Here is a 22,905-nt window from a genome sequence, read left to right on the forward strand (position 1 = left end):
GAGCCTGTGCTCCGCAACGGGAGAGGCCACAACAGTGAGAGGCCCGCGTACCACCAAAAAAAAAAAAAAAAAAACCCAAACAACTAAAAATAGAGCTACCATATGATCCTGCAATCCCACTCCTGGGCATATATCTGGAGAAAACCATTAATTCGAAAAGATACATGCACCCCATTGTTCACAGCAGCATTATTTACATTAGCCAAGACATGGAAGCAAACCAAATGTCCATCGACAAAGGAGTGGATAAAGAAGATGTGGTACATATATACAATGGAATATTACTCAGCCATAAAAAGAATGAAATAATGCCATTTGCAGCAACATATTAGGACCAAGATGTTATCATACTAAGTGAAGTAAGCTAGACAGAGAAAGACAAATAACATATGATATCGCTTATATGTGGAATCTAAGAAAATGATACAAATGAAGTTATTTACAATACAGAAATAGACTCACAGACATAGGAAACAATCTTATGGTTACCAAAGGGGAGGGGTGGGGAGGGATAAATTAGGAGTTTGGGGGCTTCCCTGGTGGCGCAGTGGTTGAGAATCTGCCTGCCAATGCAGGGGACACGGGTTTGAGCCCTGGTCTGGGAAGATCCCACATGCCGCGGAGCAACTAGGCCCGTGAGCCACAATTACTGAGCCTGTGCGTCTGGAGCCTGTGCTCCGCAACAAGAGAGGCCGCGATAGTGAGAGGCCCGCGCACCGCGATGAAGAGTGGCCCCCGCTTGCCCCAACTAGAGAAAGCCCTCGCACAGAAACGAAGACCCAACACAGCCATAAAAAATAAATAAATAAAATTTTAAAAAAAATTGGGAGTTTGGGATTAAAATATACACACTACTATATATAAAACAGAAAACCAACAAGGACCTACTATATAGCACACGGAACTATACTCAATATCTTGTAATAACCTATAATGGAAGAGAATGTAAAAAAAGAATGTGTATATTTATATATATATATGTGTATATTTATATATATATATGTATTAACTGAATCACTTTGCTGTACAGCTGAAACTAACACAACATTGTAAGTCAACTGTATTTCAATTAAAATTAAAAAAAAACAAAACAGAAACAGACTCACAGACATAGAAAACAAACTTACGGTTACCAAAGGGGAAAGGAGCAGGGGGAGGGATAAATTAGGAGTTTGGGATTAGCAGATATGAACTACTATATATAAAATAAACAATAAGGTCCTACTGTATAGCACTGGAAACTACATTCAATATCTTGCAATAACCTATAATGAAAAAGAATATGAAAAAGAATACATATATAGCTGATTCACTTTGCTGTATACCAGAAACTAACACAACATTGTAAATCAACTGTACTTCAATTAAAAAAAAGAATGGCAAAATACCAATATGATACTTTTTGGAACCCACATACTGACCTGACACATGTATGGTCTATGTATGGAAACTGCCCTACAGCTCCTGAAGGAAACCTGCTCAGCCACAAATGGCTGGCGTGCTCTCTCCAAGGATGGAAAATGCCTTAGGGCCATCCACTATCGGAGCTGGAGGGAAATGCAGGCACCACCTAGACCATGGCACTCATCCAACCCATCCATACTTCCAATATCAGTTCCAAAAATGGGGGTAAGAAGTTCCAGCAAGCAAACAAAAAGCAGTGTGCCAGCGTGACTGGTGAAATTCTCTTTATTTAAAAGAAAGTTCGCTTCCTAAAGTTCTCTGAACTGGGGAGTAAAATGACGTTGACAGTTCCCAAACTACCTTAAGATTTTCTGTGTTGCTGAAATGAACTTCTTAGTGAAGGAACTCACCTTCACAGATCATATCCTTTTGGCTTGCAGTCTCAGAGCTGTTAATGGTGTTAGAGATGGCTTCATTTCTCATTCCAATAGTACCTAATGCATTTTGTGCAAATACGGTACGCTGCATAGGAATTACTCCACAGGAAAAAGAAAACTGCGTCGACTGTTTTGACGTGGCGGGTGAAGGTGACGGGGGGCGATTCTTTTGGATTTGCCTGCTGGGAAAAAGTAATAGTTAATGGGGGAAGTCTGGTATGGTTTTGTAATACATATGTGATGATTTTTAGTGTACCATTTCATAAACTGTAATGTCTTGACTTTATGATATAATGATATTTTATAACAAAGGTAAATCCATTTTTAAAGGCTCTTCCCTTTATATTTATATTACCATGCATACTACATTATTTATGAAACACTGATGTGAAATTTATCCTGGTAAAATACGTATCAGGAACAGTGGCAAATAAGCTACTTACCTAGCACTGATGGGAGATGGAGGACACCACCTGCTTGTAGGAGAAGATGACCATCTATAACACGGTATCTGTGATGGTGATAGGCGCTTCTTCGTAATCGGGTTTGAGGCCTGTTTGTCCGTTCCTGATTTCTGAACAGATCAATACAATCAGATAAGAAATTACTAGCATTACCTTTTGCAGCTGGCTTTTCAAGAGAAAAATATTCTGAATAACATATAATTATAGCTCCTTAAACTCCCAATTTTCCTTTCATGCATGAGCATTAGGTACAGAGATACATTCTTCCAGACTAACAATTTATATTACACAATTCAAGCATGTCATAGAAATAATTTAAAAGAATTCTTTTACTTCAAAACCTACTTTTATTTTTAAATCCTAACTGAGGTTTGCAATAGTTCTCAAAAACGTTCCTTCAGAGTTTAGAAACACAGTTCATATAAACTGCTTTATTTTGTCTCTTCTACTAAAAATTAACCAATATTCCAGCTTTGGGGGGGTAAACTCTGCAACAACGAATATCATATAATTTTAAATTATTAAAGTGAATTTATTTTATCACAGAACGCTATAAATAAGAAGTTGCTTATGTTGTGAAATCTGACCTATCATAATCTACACAACAAAACATACAGATTTTAATAGAAAATTTCTCAATGAAAGGCACTTGTCGAACCTGTGAAGAGTCTTTCATTTTCACCTTGGAAGACATTCCCATGGTCACCGCAGGGGAGGCCTCGGGGGGCGCCTCCATACTTGCCTCAGAGGGCACTTCTGTACTCTCCTCTGGGGATGCTTCCACGGTCGCCTCAGGAGATGCTTCCACACTAGCCTCAGATGACGCTTCCGTGCTCACCTCTGGGGACGAGTCCACGCTCACCTCTGGGGATGAGTCCATGCTCACCTGTGGGGACGGATCCACACTCGCCTCAAGGAACAGATCCTCGCTTGCCTCAGGTGATGTTTCCACGCTAGTGGGGGGTGTTCCTGCGCTCGCCTCTGGAGGTGCTTCCAGGCTCACCTCGGTGGATACTTCCAAGCTTGCCTCGGGAGGTGCTTCCACGCTCACCTCAGGGGATACTTCCAAGCTTGCCTCGGGGGATACTTCCAAGCTTGCCTTGGGGGGTGCTTCCACGCTCACCTCCAGGGGCACTTCCACACTCGCCTTGGAGGCCGTTTCCACGCTTGTCTTGGAGAGTGTGTCTACTTTCTCCTGGGGAGGTATTACCACTGTTGACTTGTGAGGCACTATGGTACTCTTCAATTCATCACTGCTGTGCTTAAGCAGGGGCATGTTTACATATTGGAATATATTGTGGATGCCTGTAGGTAAATGAGGACAGAGAGTGAAATTCCACACAGCTAGAAATTTGATAAGACAGAAATGCACCATGTAACAATATAAAAACAAAGAGACTGCGTTTATTAGGAAATGACAGGGATTACACACAACACAGAAATGTTTACTGAAATGGGTCACAGACACAGAACAGAAGCATCGCAAAGTTGGTACTTCAGAAGCAGCACCACCACCAAGAGAGGCATTGTGAAAACAGTCCACTCCAGACGAAAATAAGATGCTTCTCCAAAGCTGATGTTTGCTGTAAGCCATTTCTATTTTAATCACACTATAGTTCAGAAATGATTTTCATAGAAAATTACAAGACCTTCAATGCTTTTTAAAAGTAATCTAAACAACGTCACCAAGGCCAGGGATCTTACCATTACAGGTGATTACATAAGGCATTCTATATATGATCGTTTTAAAATAGAGTATAAAAAAGCATTTTCTCACCCATACTAAAAATTGTAATAAGACATTAACCAGAATGGGCTGGATCTCCAAGGTCTCCTCCAGCTTTAACAATCTAAATATTTTTAGCCTAACAAATGGACAAAAGTCCTAATATCCGGTACCAGCTAAGATAGAGGAAAGTGATAATACTAATGTTGGGAACCAGGCAACCTCATGCACTGCTGGTGGAAGTATGGATTGGTATATGCTCCCTGGGAAGCATGTTGGCAATAGTGTATCAAAAGCCATTCTAAAAAGTACACACTCGGGACGTCCCTGGTGGTCCAGTGGCTAAGAATCTGCCTTCCAATGCAGGAGACAAGGGTTCGAGCCCTGTTTGGGGAACTAAGATCCCACATGCCGCAGGGCACTTAAGCCTGCACGCTCTAGAGCCCACGCGCCGCAACTAGAGAGCCTGCGTGCCGCAACTACTGAGCCCACGCATGCACACCAGAGAGAAGCCTGTGCACCACAACAAAGATCCCGCATGCCGCAACTAAGACCCAATGCAGCCAAATCAATCAATCAATCAATATTTTTTTAAAATAAAAAGTCCACACTCTTTGTTCTTGCAATTTCACTTTTAGGTTATTCTGAAGAAAAAATCAGATAAATAAATGAAAATGTATGTATGAGATTACTTACTACAGCATTGTTTAATAATATAATTTAATAATTATATTTAAATATAATCCAAATATTCAACACAAAACTTGGACTATACTAAGGCAGTCATTAAGAGTAATAATATACAATTTCTGGACATAGAAAACAGTATATGTTGAGTTTAAACAAAAGCAGGTTACGATCCCATTCTATTAAAAAATATGTAAACGCAAAGAAAATATTCAGTTATCAGTGGGTATTGGAATAATAGAAAATTATATTTAAAAATTTTCTACACTAAATATTTATTGCTTTATAATAAAGTGATTTTTTTTTTTGGCCATACCACGTGGCTTGTGGGATCTTAGTTCCCCGACCAGGAACAGAACCTGGGCCCTCAGCATTGAGAGCATGGAGTCCTAACCACTGGACCACCAGGGCATTCCCTAAAGTAAACATTTTAAGGAAGGTGTTTGGTGGTGGCTTTCTAAAGACTTGGTAAATATAAGACTCGGTTATTTTTTAGTCCCTCACTTTTGGTAGAGAAAGCATTTTACTTACATACTTGTATGTGCCTAAACAGTCACTTATTTAACACTGACTGTGCTACAGAAAATAGAGTAAGTATAATAACTAGATTTCTAATAACTACCGAAATTTAAGGTAAAATATTGAGGTTTTTAATAGGAGTAATATATTAAAATAAAATGAAAGTAATTAGAATACCTTACAATAGACTCAGGGGAGACTGGTAGAAAATAATCTGACACACATACAACTAGGCATAAACAAAGTTGAGGATTACCAAGAGAAGTAAAGCTGCACTACCACAAAGTCTATGACAGCACTTTGGTTTACTAATCATACGGATATAGACATAAAAATAAGCAAAGGGGGTGGGATATATTCTGGAAAGGAAAAAGTGGAGAAAAAAAGACAAAAAGGATGGGAACAATGCACTAGAGCTCTCCATTACTAAGGACTTACTATCTAAAGGCATGTCTAACATGATATGTAACCTATAAATGAGAAAATCCACATAACCCTGAAGATCTGTTTTATTTTACTAACAATCTTTATGTTCTTAATTAAAAGCTAAAGAGCCGCTCAATGTTGTTCTTCCACATTTTAAGAAAAAAAGAAGGGTGGAGTAGGACACTTTCTCCCTTGATATTATTTAAGTTTTTCTATATTTTTAAAATCCAGTACTTTTCACAGTACTGTGATACACTTAAACACAGGTTAAGAAACCCACTGTTTTACAATTTAACAACCAAAGGTCCCTATCTCATCCTATAAATTACACTGATAACTATTCTACCCTGCTAGAAATCATAAATATGCAACATAAAATGTTGGGTAGAATCACTCATTTGCAAAGTATTGATTCAAATTATTTTTATTCCTTACTGTAGAAAACTAAGTGATACAACCTACTTTTAAGCACAAATACTAACACTTTCAGGCACTCTACTCTATGCCTGTTACCTGGAGTACTGCTTCCAGAAATTAATAATGAAACAGCACTTTTGCTCCTGGCTACTGACGCTTTTGTTGGGATGAACAGGAGACAGATTAAATTATTCTCCCAAAGACTAGTGTATAACTGACAAACTAAATGATGAGAAAAAAACAGAAAGGATTTGATTCGAGGTCTCACAAATAAATGCAAAGCAAGAAGGAGCAATGTGAACTGCTGCAAATGATAACTTTCCCAGCCTAAAAGCAGAGGCAATGAGAGCCACACATATATAACAGGACTGAAAACTGCCACCTGATGGGACTACACTGTTAGGGAAAAGAATACCTGAATAGAGGGGCAAAGGCCCCAGCATACCACAATAACCCCAAAGCAGGAATCCAGGTAATGTATCTAGCAGAACCATACCCAATGTATGGAGTCTCTACAGAGGAACTCACACGTGGAGAAAATAGTTGTACATGACAAAACAACTCTGACATGGATTCCTCCAGATGTATGTCACTGACAGTCATATTGGTCAAGTCGATTGCCAATAGCTCCAAGAGACTGAGTGAATTATTCTGCTAAAAGTAAATCTTGTAAATAGCTTGCTCCAATAAATTTTTATGTTCAAAAAGATCCCTGTGGGGGCTTCCCTGGTGGCGCAGTGGTTAAGAATCCACCTGCCAATGCAGGGGACACAGGTTCGAGCCCTGGTCCGGGAAGATCCCACATGCCACAGAGCAACTAAGCCCATGAGCCACAACTACTGAAGCCCACGTGCCTACAGCCCGTGCTCCACAACAAGAGAAGCCACTGCAACAAGAAGCCCACACACCGCGACGAAGGGTAGCCCCTGCTCGCTGCAACTAGAGAAAGCCCGTGCACAGCAACAAAGACCCAACACAGGGCTTCCCTGGTGGCGCAGTAGTTGAGAGTCCGCCTGCCGATGCAGGGGACATGGGTTCATGCCCCAGTCCGGGAAGATCCCACATGCCATGGAGCGGCTCGGCCCGTGAGCCATGGCCGTTGAGCCTGCGTGTCCAGAAAAAAAGATCCAACACAGCCAAAAATAAAAATAAATAAATTTATAAAAAAAAGAAAAAAGATCCCTGTGACAATGACATTTGTTATAAGAGGATGTGACCTGAATCAATTAAATGGAGAGTCTTCTGTAAGTGAACAGTTTGTTACGGAAAAGAAAGGAAAATCATGTTTAACAGGGAAAACTTAGGGGGGTGTTAGAAACAACTTTACATAAAGAAGTACTTCAGTAATAATTTGGAAATCTTGTGTGTAATCAGCAGCAGTGAAAACACACCCAAAGGATAGATGTAGATTATGCTGTGAAGCAACAAAGCAAAGCTTTGAAGTTCAAAATGTTGCCGGTAATTTAGAACTTCAATGTGCGAACTGATGAAACATTTGAAGGGAATCAAGTGCTTCAGGACAACTCTGTCTATACCAACATTCTGTGACCTCCTCAGCTTCACTGCAGAATTATATATTTCATTTGAAGACTCTTCTGGCTTCAGCCAAATAAGCATGGCACCAAAGTACATTTTTTAGTTAAAGAAGGGATATTTTGGCTTCCAATGTTTTGGAATGGCTTTTCAAGCAGCTGAATGTTGACGTAAATATAATGCTTTTAAACCACGATTTAAGACCGGTACATAGAAATAACTAACCAGGTGTTTTTTCTTCCACTTGTTCTGTAGATGAATGCAGTTTGCTACATCTTCTATTCAGAGATGAGCTTCTCCTCTTTTCTGTTGTTTCTGGAGATCAAGGGCAAAGAATTTTACCTTTTACAAGATGTTTATATATATTATTTCAGGGGTGAGCCACCCGTTCCCAAACATTTTTTATCTTATTTAAATTTCAAGTATTATGCAGAAATTTTACATGCCCAAACTTAAAACTAGTTTACTCTTTAAGTAAGTTATACGAAGTGAAATAAAATTATTTAGGAAACAGTAAAAATTAAGCGGGAAAATCTGATACTGACAACATCAAAGTTCCCAAATTAGGAATATACAACATTTAATTTTGGACACAGTCCATAACATCTATTACTAAAGTAATTTATAGTTCAGTTTTAACTTGGTTTTTTTGGTTTTTTTTTTTTTGGCTGTGCCACGCGGCTTGTGGGATCTTAGTTCCCTGACCAGGGATTGAACCCAGGCCACGGCAAGGAAAGCACCAAGTCCTAACCACTGGACTGCCAGGAAAGTCCCTTAACTAGCATTTTTTAAATAAAAATGATCATTAACATTTGGTATAGATGTCACAATTTTAGCAACCCAAACCAGTCATATGGGAAAAGACACTTTTGTGTCTTCTCCATTTCACTTGAAATATTATGGCTCAGGATACTGATGAAAGTCTTTAAAGAAGAACTTCTCTTTTGGGAGCCTCTAAATTAAAGTACATATGACAACATAGCGTCTTGTGAAAATTCTTGAATTGATAATGTAATTGCACAGCATGAACCACAGAAGTGTAATCAATTCGACCATGTGATGAAATCACCTATCCCTCATTATCACACTGCAAGAAATGACAAAATAGTGTGAACAGTTATTATAAGTCAGCAGTGAGCAGAAGAAAACCAGACTATTTGAATCAGTCAAGATTTAAAGCAACGCTATTTAAAATATCACAGGTTAGATTATAAACTTCATTTGAGTTTGAAATGTTCATCTCTCTGGATTGAACAGGTTTTATTTCAATTTGAAGGGATCTTACAAAGGTAAGCCACTGACAATATTGATTTTATTTTCAATAAAATTATTGGAATCATTAATTTAACGGCATTCATCATTTCAGAGTGTGCAATATACTTTAACTTTAAGCAAACTCTTTCATAAAGTATCTTCCACACATACCTTCTTATATTAAAAAGTTACTTGGAATTGTTCCTTCAGCGCAATTCAACTAATTATTAACTTGAAAGTCATCACCTGTCCCTTCTCTTTACATGTCTCATTGATACAGCAGGCACACATATTAATGAAAACACACTAGTGTTTGCTCATTATATTAAAAATGTAATAAATGTCTGTGCAAGAAATCTCTGCTAATTCCTCCAAGCAATTAGATAGTAAAACATGGCCAATGCTTATGAAACAATTAAAATAAATTAAAATGAAAGTATATAAACATAACATTACAATGAATGTTACCTAGTTTTTCTAAAGGATTGAGTTTGTGAATAATAAATTAATTACATGACAAGCAAGGTGTTAAAGAAAATCCTCCCACATTAATCTATGAATGAACCTGGACTATACATAAAAGTGCTCTGGGAAAGCATATTGAGGGTAAGGGTGGAAAGTGGATCAACTTTTATTGGACCATTACAAGAGAAAATTAGATGCACCAAGACTAACAAACAATGAAAGACCTCTCAAGTTCATCGTTGGAAACTGTAAGAGTTCTAAAAGTACAAATAACGTAAGGATGAACAAAACAAAAATCCTTTTCAACATATTAAAACTATAATATTTAGACAAAAATGGAAATCTTTCCTATTAAGTTAGACAATTAACTAATTATACTTTAAATGAGGTCCAGAATCTTTTGCTGTAGTGGAATTTTAGAGCAATCAGCATTGCTCAAAAAACTGCCAAGGCACCTAATAATACAAAAGAAACATTTTTAATTCAAACTATAATTATGCCTTTGTCTCAATTCACAAGGTACAAAGGTGGTATTTCTTCTTTTCTTACGGCTAAGTTTGAGGGAATGATGTGGAGTATGTCTGCCATGTCTTTTTCCTGCCCAGATCACTTCTGTTTTTTTCTCCATATGGGTATGGCTGTCTAATCCATTTCAATTATCAATGAGAAGCACCATGTACTACAAGCCAGAAATGGTCACTGACACACACTCTGGTAAAGATTTTTTTTTAAAGATAAGGAACTCTAGGGAATTCCCTGGCTGTCCAGTGGTTAGGACTCTGTGCTTTCACTGCGTAGGGTACGGGTTCAATCCCTGGTTGAGGAACTAAGTAAAATCCCACAAGCCGGGCAGCCAAAAGAAAAAAAAAGAAAAAAGGAACACTAATTAAAAGTGCAAACACTAGGAGCAAAAGGTATTTGAAGTATCCATAGTAGATAACTTTGTTTTATTTTAAAGAACACTGCATTACCTGCAGGAAGAGTTGTAAAGTAGAGCTTAGCAATACTTCTCTCATTAAACACTGTTACCACTTTATTTGCTTTGGGGGAAAACATGGACTTGCTAGTGGAATGTACAATTTAAATACCATGATCCATCCATCAAATGACTAAAATATAAACCATAAATAAGTATGGTGGAGTGGAAATCACCGAATTTCTTGGGGTCTTAACTATACAACTAGGAAGGTAATTATACTTGCCTGTCAACTTTATATATATGTGAAGCAGATCAACCTGTCCACTGCTATATATATGCTATTATTTTCCTTAAATGAGGTAATATTCATGAAACTTAATGAAAACTGAATGACTAGTCTAGTCCCTAGAAAAAGTGATTTCATTTATAGGTTAAATAGAATATGAATTAATTCTAAAATTAATTATTGTACCACCTAATGGCAATGTCTTTTGGTCAAAATATGTTTCATATTTGTTGGGCTACCTAAGCCCAACAAACCCATCTGATATGATTAGTACACAAATCAAGAAACAAGTATTTATACTGATGAAAATACAGAATAGTAATGACCATCTCTACTGTAAAACAAGGTGGTGTTCTTCTGAAATGTCCTACAATCTAAATAAGTGGTACTGTGGAAATACATATAAAGAATTGATTTCATTGGTTTGAAACTCAGTAGAATACATGAAATAACTACTTACTCTTGGCAATAGAATTTTGAGGACTTGCAGATGACACTTGTTTATGTAATCCAGAAGTCCCCTGTTCAAGCTTTTCAGTAGATACAGAATGTCTGTTGGCTGAGAAAAGATATAAGATTTACTGTACTCATGTTTAAAAAAGCATCACTAGCTGAAACAAAATGAGTTCATGATGTACTTCTATGGAGCATAAACTATATAAATTTTATTTACATTTTATGCAACTGTATAGAATTATGTCCACACATAGGAAAAATTTACAGTACATCAATATTAAACAAGACTATTTTTAAAATATGCACTGGATAAAGCTGTGTAAAACTTATCAATTATTATTCATTTTTACACTGATTACAAGTTTAAATGGTAAGATTTTGGATATAGTGGATAAAATACAATTACTATAAAATTTCACCTGGTTCTTTGGCGATCTCACATGACACAAATTTAAACGCATGCCAAAGAGTAAGTACATGGCAGTGTTTTCACCTAGGATACAAACCTCAAAACCTTTTGTAGTAAATGCAACCTTATACTAGTAGCCAATATTTACATGTGAAAATGAATGAACTTAAAGTTTAGCAGTTGTATTAATTACCAGTTTTATTCTGATAGTTCACTGTTGTAGAGCCTTCCCATGACCATCTTTTTTGATAATCAATACGGCTGCTCCGTTCCAGTGTACGATGAAGGGCAGCTTTGAATCTCTCCTATTTAAAAAAAACGCCAACAAATTTTTACATATGCATTATATTGATTAGTATAATTTTGATCTGTCGGTTATAAAATACCCCCACTACCAAATTTTCCAATCAGGCAAATTTTTTTAAATAAAAGATAGAACTGGAAACATCTCAGGTAAAAAGTTAAAGTTCAATACATCTCGGGTATCAATCCACGTTCTCCCGAATAACTAGGTTTTAATCTTATGGACACGAATCAAGGAGCTGACTGTGCTTCCCTCTTTGCTTATTATATCATTAGGAAATTTAGAACCAAACGTGTAGCCTATTCTAGCAACTATACAAAGACTGAGTGGTACACTTTGGTGTATGCTAATTATACCTTATGTTTTATTATTTTCTTACTTTAATTTCCCCCTCTGCTTGATTCCCTCAACCACTTATTTTCTCATCTGGTTGTGGTATGTCTTTTTAAAAATATACCTTAAATTCTTTGTAGAATGAGGCAGGAAAAACAAATCAACTAATACACATATGTGAAATCTATGCCAGATCATCTGTTATACCCACATTTGTAACATCTTAAATTCTGGCGTTAACTAATCAAATTTTTAAAGAGATGTGTTTGTCTTGACCTCAGCTTCAATTTGAACTGGGCAGGATAACAGCTCTACAAATGTAAATGCTACACTGTGGCGAAACAAGGCCATGGCTGGAAATGAGAGGCAGTTTTCTTTTTTCAGCTATTCCTCACCCTGTGCTGTAACATACCATGGACTACACTCAGGTAAGCAAATCAACTCAGGGCCAGAAGGTTTTCTATTCTTCCCTGACAACAATCGTTTCATAGCAACATCATCCTTACGATGTTCCCACCTCTGAGGGGAACATTTGCCTCTGAGGGCAAATAGGGTAAACATACTAGGAAAACAGAGAGTCACCCATATCCTCTGAGAAAAGCAACTGCAATTCTTAAAATAAAACTTATCTAATGGCAATATTTTAAAATTATATTTTCTAACAGAAAGTAAGTTTTTTTTCTAAATTAGTTAGACACCCAAAAAGTATAATGAAGACTAAAAACAGAGAATCTTCTTGTATTTCTCAAACATCTCTGATTCCTAAGCATTCTAACCTGCTGTTTGCAGATGCGCTGACCCTCTGTGCTCTTTCAGGTTCCTTCCGGGAAAGCTCCCGGCCTGCCTCCCGTGCAGCCCCGCCCACACTCGCCCCTCCCCATCACTCCTCTTTTCCTCCGTGCAGCCTCCTCACAGTGTCGACCTGTCCCTGCTCTGTCTGGGACTCCCCCATGCTGGCTCTCAGGGGTCGGTTCTCTTTTGCCCTTTCTCCTTGTCTTCTGGCCTCTTCTCCTGCCCTGTCTCTGGCTCCCGCTCTGTCTACAGTATCATTTTGTTGCTTCTTCTTTCTTGGTGTTCTCTCTCTCAGGTTCCTCTTTCTCTAAGATGGTCTTTTTTTCTCCCAGTCCCCAGGACTCTCTCTCCTCCAGGGACCCTCCCCGACTCTGCGCACAGTTTTCTATTTTACTTTCTTTGGTTCTCTCTTTACCTAGTTCAGTCTCTCTGGCCTTCACTCTCTTTACCACAGAGAAGTAAATTAAGGAGATGTTTCACAGAGGAAGACAGAGAGTGACACAAGTTCTGAATGAGAATTCATTAAATACTGGAATGTGCTAGAAGGAAAAAAAAGACAGAGAAGGTGCTAGTGGACCATGGACAGGGAAGAAACAGCACAGGAATAGTCCTAGAATAAGGAAGATTCGCCAACGGGGGTAAGGGCTGGGGGGTGAGGCATTTGCAAGAGCCAACTGTGTGCAAAAATTAGGAGGAAAAGCGAGCGCCACAGAGAAGGGGGCTCTTAGGGAGAAACGAAACCAAAGAGGAAAGGAGAGGGAGAAACATTCTAAAATTGGACCAACAGAAAAAAAAGAGAGGGAGATAAAAACCCATATACTGAGAGAGGCAGAAACTCTATAAAGATGGGGAGAGAAAAGAGGGAGAAGCTAAGACAAAGAAAGCAGAAAGAAAAGGGAGGTGCCTCGGGCAGAAAAAGGTCAGTCAGTCAGACAGAGAGCCAAAGACAGACCAAGGCTCACTCAGGGACACTTGAGAGTCACTGGAACAAAGAAAAGAGGGAATGACAGCGAGGAACAGGACAGAACATGTGAATTCAGAAGGAGCCAAGGACACTCAGGAGAGCTGTGGAACAACCTACAGGGGAACAACTTGGAGCCACAGAGAAGCATACAGATTGAGACAGGCAGCCAGATGCCCACACAACAGTCAAAGACAAACTGAATGAAGAGCGCCAGAGGGGGAACGAGAGGGCACAACAGAGGCGGTGACTCATAGCAACAGAGTGCCAAAGACACCAAAGCAGAGTCCCGACAGGAAAAGAGAGCAGGGCTACAAAACAACAGAGGAAAAAAAGGAACAAGAAGGGGAGGGGGGAGAGAGTGCAAAGGAGAGAGAGCCAGGGAACCGGGAGAGTGCGAGGCTCTCGCTTGGCTGGGCCTCTGCCACTCACGCCACTCACTCGATGAGCCGAGTGCTGAGGTGAGAAGCAGAGCAGGTCAGGGTCACAAGGGGGCCTCTCAGGGGCCCTGGGACGGTGGATAGGTGAACACTAGGCAATGGGACAACACCTTTTGTAGGATAGAAAGTCGCTCAGAGCAAAGCCCAGGCCGCAGGCACCCTGCAAGTGGACAGGGTTCTCTCCCTGGACGTGCAAGGCTCGGATCAGGATGGGGCAAGAGGTGCTAATGTTGAAGGAAAGATGAAAGAAGAATTGGGATTGGTTCCAGTAAAAGCAGAGAAGGGCTAAGAAAAAAGTACTGCAGAACCAGGCAACACAGTGCATCATCTGATTAACAGTCTAGAAAAACATGTACCCTTTCTTCCTGTAACTTTTCGTTTCTCTTTTTTTCTGCAGATATTCTCCGTTGTTCATCCTTTTCTTTCTGTTCCCTCAGCTTTCGCTGCTTTTCTTCCATCTGTTTTTCGTATAGGATCTTAGACTTTCTTTCTTTTTCAAGTAGTTGTGTCTCTTTATTAGCTGAAATATTCCAAATGCAAGGTAAGAGCCAAGAAAATATTTAAGTTTTCCACATTACAGACAGAGAAGGAAAAAGTTTATATTTTATTCTTTCTTAAAAATAACATAACCTGTGCTAATGACTAAAGACTTATTATATAAGTGAACAGAGATGGCCACAAAAGAATCATTTCCACTGGGTGTTCGTTTAACTCCTGAGAACTGAATTGGCTTAGATGACTCTCCTGTCCGAACTAAAATTCCAAATTCAGAAGAAATGTTTTCTTTCATGTGATGTTTCTGCTGACTTGAGCTGAAGTCAAACCCCATCAGATTAATATGCTATACATTAAAACAAGATGTAAAAAAAACACATGGCCAGAATATATGTTTTTTTTTCCCTTCTACTAGGAAACTTCTTTGCAAAGGCCTCATCTAGACAGACCATATTAAGCATGCCAGTTTGACCTTCGTGGGCTTTAGGCACATACCACATTACTGACCAGCATGATGCTTTCCTGCGTTCAAATTTCCCCTCACTAAAGCCTGGAGAGCCATCTATGAAGTTGTAAAATACTCTTCTGAAGAGCTACAGGAAGAAACAGCTCCTCACCAAAACAAAGACAATTGCTATTTTATTTGAATGAACTTGAGCACTAGTTTTGCAGTGGATTTACAGGGCCAGATGAGAAAAATACATAGATGAAAAAGTATTCTCTCAAGGTGTAGAAAGATTATTCTTTTAGATCCTAATTGATACAAAGTTACACTTGAAAAGCATAGCAATCAGTGAAAGATACCATACCTATGTTAGGATTATTAGCAACTCCATTTTTTGTTTTTTTGGTTTTTGTTTTTGTTTTGGAACCCACACCCAGCAGTGAAAGCAGACTGCTAACCACTGGACCGCCAGGGAATTTCCTCATTTTTGTTTCTAAGTCATTTTTCTGAAATCCCATTTTGCTTGTTTCTACAAATGTTGAAGAAATTTTCATACCTTAATTTTCAGAAAATTAAAGCTAACAGAAACTACTAGTTCAAAAATAAAACAATTTGGTCAAATATTTTTCATGGACCTTCTTTATCTCATTTAGTATAAGCTCTTAATCCAGTATAACACATACTGTAAAACGTGTAATCTATCATATGAACAGATTAAAAAGTAAGTAAAACCACTTTGGAAATATATAACTTTAACGTAAAATTCACTCATTTTAATTTTTTTTAAAAAAGTCTAAAATATACCATCATCTTGTCTTTTTTTCTCCTCTCTGCGCTCCTTTGCTAATCTTTGCTTTACATCATTTTTAAGCACAGATCCATCTATTACTAAAAAAAAAGAAAGAATACAGTTAGACATAGGATATCAAACTTTAAGGATATAACACTTTGACATCTATCAAAGCATTCTAGAAATTATACCTGGTTTAAATGCTGATTTTATATTTGAGGGCTGTGATGGAAGAGCGCTAAAGCTACCCTGACTCCGTCTTTCTTCAGCAATGGCATTAGCAGCAGCAACTAAAATACAGGGAGATAAAGGAAAGGGATTCGATATTAAGAATACAAACAGTGGGACTTCCCTGGTGGCACAGTGGTTAGGAGTCCACCTGCCAATGTAGGGGACGCGGGTTCGAGGCCTGGTCCGGGAGGATCCCACATACCCCAGAGCAAGTGGGCCCGTGCGCCACAGCTACTGAGCCTGCGCTCTAGAGACCAGGAACCACAACTACTGAGCCCACGTGCCACAGCTACTGAAGCCTGCACACCTGGAGCCCGTGCTCTGAGACGGGAGGCCACTGCGGTGAGAAGCCCACGCACCACAACGACCCAGTTCGCCACAGCTGGAGAAGGCCCGCATGCAGCAACGAAGACCCAACACAACCATAAATAAATTAATTAATTTTTTAAAAAAGAAAGAATACGAACAGCTAATCCAGGGGTGGCAAAGCACAGCCAATTGTATCTTCGATGATAAAGGACAGAATCTCTTCTACAAGGCAAAATCATGACAGACTCTGGGTCAGCAAAGACATAATGAGTACCTATGATGTTCAACAATAATTCAACAAAGAATTAACAGTGTTTACCGTAGACATGCCAGCCTATCTGTGCGCAGAGAGTTGTCAGTAGAAGTAGCAGCACGAGCTGGTGGGTGAGTAAGAGCTGATTAATAGCTTTCAAAAATGCCTCAGACAGACATTACAGCAAGTACTAGAAAAACTGAGCTGGCAAGGATTTGGAAAAATGTTTCACCATAAATTGGGGGAATTTAGAAAACATTTGGAGTTTATGGATCCGAATTTGGATGCAAAAGTGTCAACAGTGAGAGCCTCAGAGATTGGGCCCAATATAAGGAGTACATGTATAAATTACCTAGGTCAGGGGCTTCCAACCCTGGCTCCACACGAGAGTCACCCAAATTGCTTTTCAAAAAAATTAGCAAAGCCTTCCCCTCCCCGCCTCTACTCTCTGAGAATGGGGCCCAGGCCTTTGCAGTTGCTAAAAGCTCCATTCTGATGCACAGTGAAGGTGGAGAAAACATTCAAGGAATTGACAATGTGATGGTATTTTTCTAGGTAGGAAAATGTCAAGCAAATAAATATAAATTATATAATATAAATTTACACATCTTGTGTGAACAGGTAAAAAATGGCAAATAAACTTCAATAAGGGTGAAATATAAGAGTATGGGAGCACAATTTGAGGGAAAGTAAGAAAAACTAAAATTCTAAGATGATACAAAAACAAGTTCTTGGGGAATTCCCTGAACTCTAATTCCATATATGGCTGTATCTAAAATGCCCCATAGTGACAAAGCGAGAGAGAGGCATGGACATATATACACTACCAAACGTAAGGTAGATAGCTAGTGGGAAGCAGCCGCATAGCACAGGGAGATCAGCTCGGTGCTTTGTGACCGCCTGGAGGGGTGGGATAGGGAGGGTGGGAGGGAGGGAGACGCAAGAGGGAAGAGATATGGGAACATATATATATGTATAACTGATTCACTTTGTAATAAAGCAGAAACTAACACACCATTGTAAAGCAATTATACCCCAATAAAGATGTTAAAAAATAAAATAAAATAAAGAGGTAGAACAAGTTTTCAAATAAAATAAAATAAAATGCCCCATAGTACCAGGCATCTTCAGGAAGGAGCTGGAGAATAACACTGAAAACTCCTCTTCTACTCTCATATAAAAGCACAGGAGGACTTCCCTGGTGGCGCAGTGGTTGAGAGTCTGCCTGCCGATGCAGGGGACACAGGTTCGTGCCCCGGTCCGGGAAGATCCCACATGCCGCGGAGCAGCTAGGCCCGTGAGACATGGCCGCTGAGCCTGCGCGTCCGGAGCCTGTGCTCCGCAACGGGAGAGGCCACAACAGTGAGAGGCCCGCGTACCGCAAAAAAAAAAAAAAAAAAAAATCCTAACGAAAGTCCATATTTTGGCATAATTTAGTTGGCCAATTTTTCTCAAAATGTACAATTTTACCAGATTTAAGATCTTATTAATCAGAAGTAACCTAAGAAATAGCTGTGATGGCAATAACGAACCAAATCATATAAAGGTTATAATATCAAATATGATTTTTATTTATTTTTTTTAAATTTTGGTTGTGCCGCACCACTTGAGGGATCTCAGTTCCCCGACCAGGGATTGAACCCGGGCCACGGCAGTGAAAGCACTGAGTCCTAACCACTAGACCGCCAGGGAAGTCCCCTCAAAACTTATTTTTAGATCTTTACGTCCAAATTCCTACTGGCAAGAAATACATTCACCAAAAGAACAGGCTCTAAAAATGTCCAAACAATGGGAGAAAGCCTTTATGTCTGGACTTAACAAAATGAACATTTTATTCAACTCCATTCAATGAGAGAATTTACTTAATTCACTTTAAAGTAACAGGTGCAATAGAGTACTTCTATAGTTCTTATACTAACTCTAAGTCCAAAATTAAAGTTAAAAGTTACCTTTTGCCTGGAGATTACATAAGAAAACATGTAGAGTTTATTACTAAAACTGAATTATGAATTTTAATCTGTATTTCCAAAAAACTGCCATAACAAATAATGTATACCACCATTTATGAAGTTGTTTTCATTGGTTATTACCTCATTTAATTCTCATAACAATCCTATAAAGTGGATATTATTATTTTCCCCTCCTTATTTTACAGATGAGAAAACTGAGGCTAAACATAACTTTCCCAGATCACACAGGTAGCAACTGGTAAAACCAGAACTTAATTGTAGATTAAGAAGCAACTTAACTTTGAAACATTACGTAATTATCAAGGACCAGACTGTACAAAACCCACATCAACCTTTATATGACTTAGTTTAATATTCCCACCTCAGCTACTTCTAAGGTTACTTCTTTTTAAAATATCACAATGAAGGAATTAAGATCTAAATGTATAAAATTTATTCAACAATAAGTAAATGAAATATACGGGCTTTGGTTTAAAATATACTTTGGAAATACAGCAATGAAAATATTTTAAAATAAAGCATTTACTTTTTTTTTTCTCTGAAGTAAGCACTGTTATGCTGTGGCTAAGAAAAGCTTATAGAGAAAGTGTGTAAAAGACATTACAAAAAGAAAATCATTCTCCTTTTTTGGCCGCACCTCGCGGCTTGTGTGATCTTAGTTCCCTGACCAGGGATTGAACCCAGGCCCTCGGCAGTGAGAGTGCAGAGTCCTAACCCCTGGACCACCATGGAATTCCCCCATTCTCCTTCTATGATGGGAAAACAACAAACTCAATCATCCTAGCCATCTAGCCCAATAAAAACCTCAGAATGAAATGAACCAAAAATAGATTCCACTAGGATGCCAAAATTAAAGAATGCTTTACACTTGATAGATTTCTAAAAGATGTCATTGAAATTTTGAGGCCCCTTCTGGACATAAAGCATTTTAGCTCACTACTGACTTCAACATAGTGGAATATTTCTGCTTCTCTCCAGAAACCCCAGTCCCCCTTCCTCAACACACACACACACACACACACACACACACACACACAATCTGTGTCACAAGAGCTCTGCTCCACTAGGTCAAGCTAAATGCAAGAAAGGAAGGAAGAACACTTTTCCATGACAATTAGTTCAAGAATCTTCCTAAAGCTGCACCCAAGCACAATCACCCCAAAATGCTTAATCCCATGAGATGCCAATGATAAATACTCATCCCAGTACTTATTAGCAATTCTGTATTGTCTGCCTCAGCTGCTGCTCTTGACATCACTCAGTCAGAATTCGACCTAAATCTGTAGCCCCGGGCTTCCCTGGTGGCGCAGTGGTTGAGAGTCCGCCTGCCGATGCAGGGGACACGGGTTCGTGCCCCGGTCCGGGAAGATCCCACATGCTGCGGAGCGGCTATGCCCGTGAGCCCTGGCCGCTGAGCCTGCGCGTCCGGAGCCTGTTGCTCCGCAACGGGAGAGGCCACAACTGTGAGAGGCCCGCGTTCCGCACAAAAAAAAAAAAAAATCTGTAGCCCCACCTCTCCATGACCTTTCTTCTGTACTAATTAGAAACATTAGATTACACAAACTAGTACACTAGTATTTCTCATTAGGTAGCAAAGGGCATAGATTGCAAAAAAAAATGATTGAAAGGTTTTTTTTTTAATTATTATAAGAAGGGCTAGGGCTAACTGCTACAGATTAGTGGATACAGTGCTACTCACCATTATTTGTATAACAGAATAAAAAGCAATTGCTACTAAGTCTTATCTTGCGCTCCTGCTGGATGTAGCCCTCAAAGTGTAGGCTGTGGGGTGTCTAGCAGCAGACTCTCTTCCAGCAGCCCAGTCCCTGACCCTTCGCACAGTTGCCGGCCCAGTCCTGGATCCACCCTCATTCAAAGCTGAGCAGTTGGGAGTGCAGATCCATTCCACCCATACCAAGGGTCTCTCTTCATGGCCTTATTACAGTTTGCATGTCATTAGGCCAGGGAGAGGGTGAGAAAATATTTAGAAAAAAATAGAAAACCAAAGACATTTGCAATCAGGGAACCACAAAAATAAGGCAGATTCAGGGAGCTTTGCCTAAAACAGCAACAAAAGCTACTCACTGTTATCTGGATAACAGAAAAGAAGCAATTGCCACAAAGTGGCAGAATATTTCACTGACTCTGTCCCCTTCAGGAAAATGCTGAGACCATGAAGTAAGTTCTTTCTGGTCAAGGTGGTCCTCTGTAGAAGTTTAACATGTGATGTTTTCAATTCCTAATACAAAATGGGCAGCAAGGAGGTCAACTAGGTTCTCGGTTAAGCCTTTTTTGCTTAAGTTTTTAGTTTGAAATACTGTGAATTCAAGCAACTGTCCCATATAAAATTTAAAAATACTTTTCAACATTCAGTATGCAAATACTTTGGGGGGGGCTATCCAGAAGGCCCGTTAGTTTAAATCAGTGAAATAATTCAATGTCAGAGGACCTTAGGTGTCAATAAGCAATAAAACAATGAATTTATTGCAAACTCTCCCTGTAGGTGAACCATAATAAGCTAGAGACAGAAGAGTTTTTCACGCTATGCAATAATGAAAGTGTTTTTGCTTCTGACATTATTCTCTGGGGAGTTGATTCAAAGCGTTCTGAAGTAACATAAACCCTCCCAAATCGCAGCCGGTCTAATTTTTCAACTGCAAATGAAAAAAATCCCTAAGGATTTCAGTAAAATCAGCAAGGCTGTTTTATTCAAGTTCATATAGGAGGAAACTAGCCCGAGGACTAAAAGCAACCTCCCACAAGCAAGAAATACTATCTCGCTCAAGTAGCGAAGCAGTCTCCTGGGCTAAGCAATGCCAAATCCTGCCAAATTTTATAAAATTAACGATTTCGCGGGGGGGGGGGGGCTTTTTGGCGATGGGACCAGTTTAGAAGAAAGCACTCTGAAGCGCTGAGTCCCGTTCAGTTCAGCCTAGGGTCTGCAAGATGTCCCACGGAAGGTGACATCCTGGAGAAGTCATGTGCTGAGGCAAACCAGGAGCAGCAGGGGGACCAAGTTTTATCCCAAATTTCAAAGCCAGACCCCCAAGGCCCCCTCCTCACCGGACCTTAACCAGACCTTGACCAGGAAGATGCGGGAGAAACCGGGGTTGCGACCGTGGGAGGGGATGAAAGCGCGAGCGCCCCGGGCAGAGGGAAGATTCCAGGGCTGCCCCGAGCCACGAGGGCCGTCCCGGCGCCCGCACCTCCCGGGCAGCGGCGCGTCCGTTCCGGCGGCTGCGAGAGCGTCCGCCTCTCCCCTACGGCAGGCGGGGCTCGGAACCGTCCGCGGGCTACGGGGTGCCAGGCCCCCGCCCTCCCGGCCCAGCAGCGCCCGTTAGTTCTCTCGCGCCCCGCCCGTCCGCGGGGCTACGGCCGTTGGCGGTGGCAGCTGGGCCGCGGGACTTGGGCCGTTGGTGGCGCGGGCCGGCCGTCTCCCCTCCCGCCCGCGTCCCCTCTCGGCGCCCCGTCCCGTCCCAGGGCGCTCCGGCGGGGGTGAGGGGAGCACCCGACGGCGCGCGAGGCGACTCCGAAGTGAAGGTTTCCGGCGCGGGTCGCGCCGCTCCGACAGTCCCCGGGGCCGCGGGAACCCCGCCTCCCGCGCGGGCCCGAGCCCCCCCGGGAGCCGCCGGCCCGCTCACCCATCCGTTCCCGCAGCCCCCTCAGGGATGTGCCACCACCGGCGCGCTCCGCCATCTTCAGAGCAGCCGAGCGGGGAACCGCCGCAGGCACTGGGTCCCCAGTGCGCAGGCTCTGGCGCGGCCGCCGCGGGGGCTGGGGCCGTGGCGCCGGGGGGCGGGAAGGGGCGGGGCCCAAAGGGCCGCCGCGCGCGCCTCGGACAAGCGATTGCCGAAGCGCTGCTTTTTGCGCACCACGTGGTGAGCCGCTGGGCGGCGACCACCTGGTGTAAATAAACCCTCTCCTACGTCCCGCGCTCTCCCAGCACCCTCCATCCTGGATGCCAGCCAATCATCAGCCGGCGTGGCCCTCCAACATTCCTTTTTTCTTTTCATCTCTTTTACCTAGAAACGCAGTAATGTTCTTTCCTTTCTTCATTCGTTCACTTAGGGAGCGCTTCCTGAGTGCCTCCTGGGTGCGCTTGCATCAAGAGTTTGCTAGTCTTTGAAACACGACAGAAAGGCCCAAGTTGGGTGAAGAGGCCTAGAGAGGGGTTGGGAGA

General features: G+C 40.8%; 1 protein-coding gene across 3 annotated transcripts in view; it reads right to left on the bottom strand.

Annotated features, from left to right (window-relative positions):
* The window catches only part of MAP7D3 (MAP7 domain containing 3), a 35,653-nt gene extending 13,198 nt beyond the window's left edge, over positions 1–22,455 (bottom strand). For 2 of the 3 annotated variants that reach the window (XM_082865276.1, XM_082865274.1), the window contains exons 1-10: positions 22,367–22,455; positions 16,154–16,252; positions 15,977–16,060; positions 14,589–14,752; positions 11,596–11,707; positions 10,998–11,096; positions 7,839–7,928; positions 2,964–3,610; positions 2,285–2,415; positions 1,815–2,023 (exon numbers count right to left, since the gene is read on the bottom strand). In XM_082865276.1, coding sequence (XP_082721402.1) covers positions 1,815–2,023; positions 2,285–2,415; positions 2,964–3,610; positions 7,839–7,928; positions 10,998–11,096; positions 11,596–11,707; positions 14,589–14,752; positions 15,977–16,060; positions 16,154–16,252; positions 22,367–22,421 — 1,690 coding nt within the window. In that variant the 5' untranslated portion in view covers positions 22,422–22,455. The remainder of the gene's footprint in view (positions 1–1,814; positions 2,024–2,284; positions 2,416–2,963; positions 3,611–7,838; positions 7,929–10,997; positions 11,097–11,595; positions 11,708–14,588; positions 14,753–15,976; positions 16,061–16,153; positions 16,253–22,366) is intronic. The other variant, XM_082865275.1, reaches the window with a different exon arrangement.
* Positions 22,456–22,905: the final 450 nt, after the last annotated feature.

This window comes from Leucopleurus acutus, assembly GCF_964270905.1.
Source record: "Leucopleurus acutus genome assembly, chromosome: X".
Taxonomy (NCBI): Eukaryota; Metazoa; Chordata; class Mammalia; order Artiodactyla; family Delphinidae; genus Leucopleurus; species Leucopleurus acutus.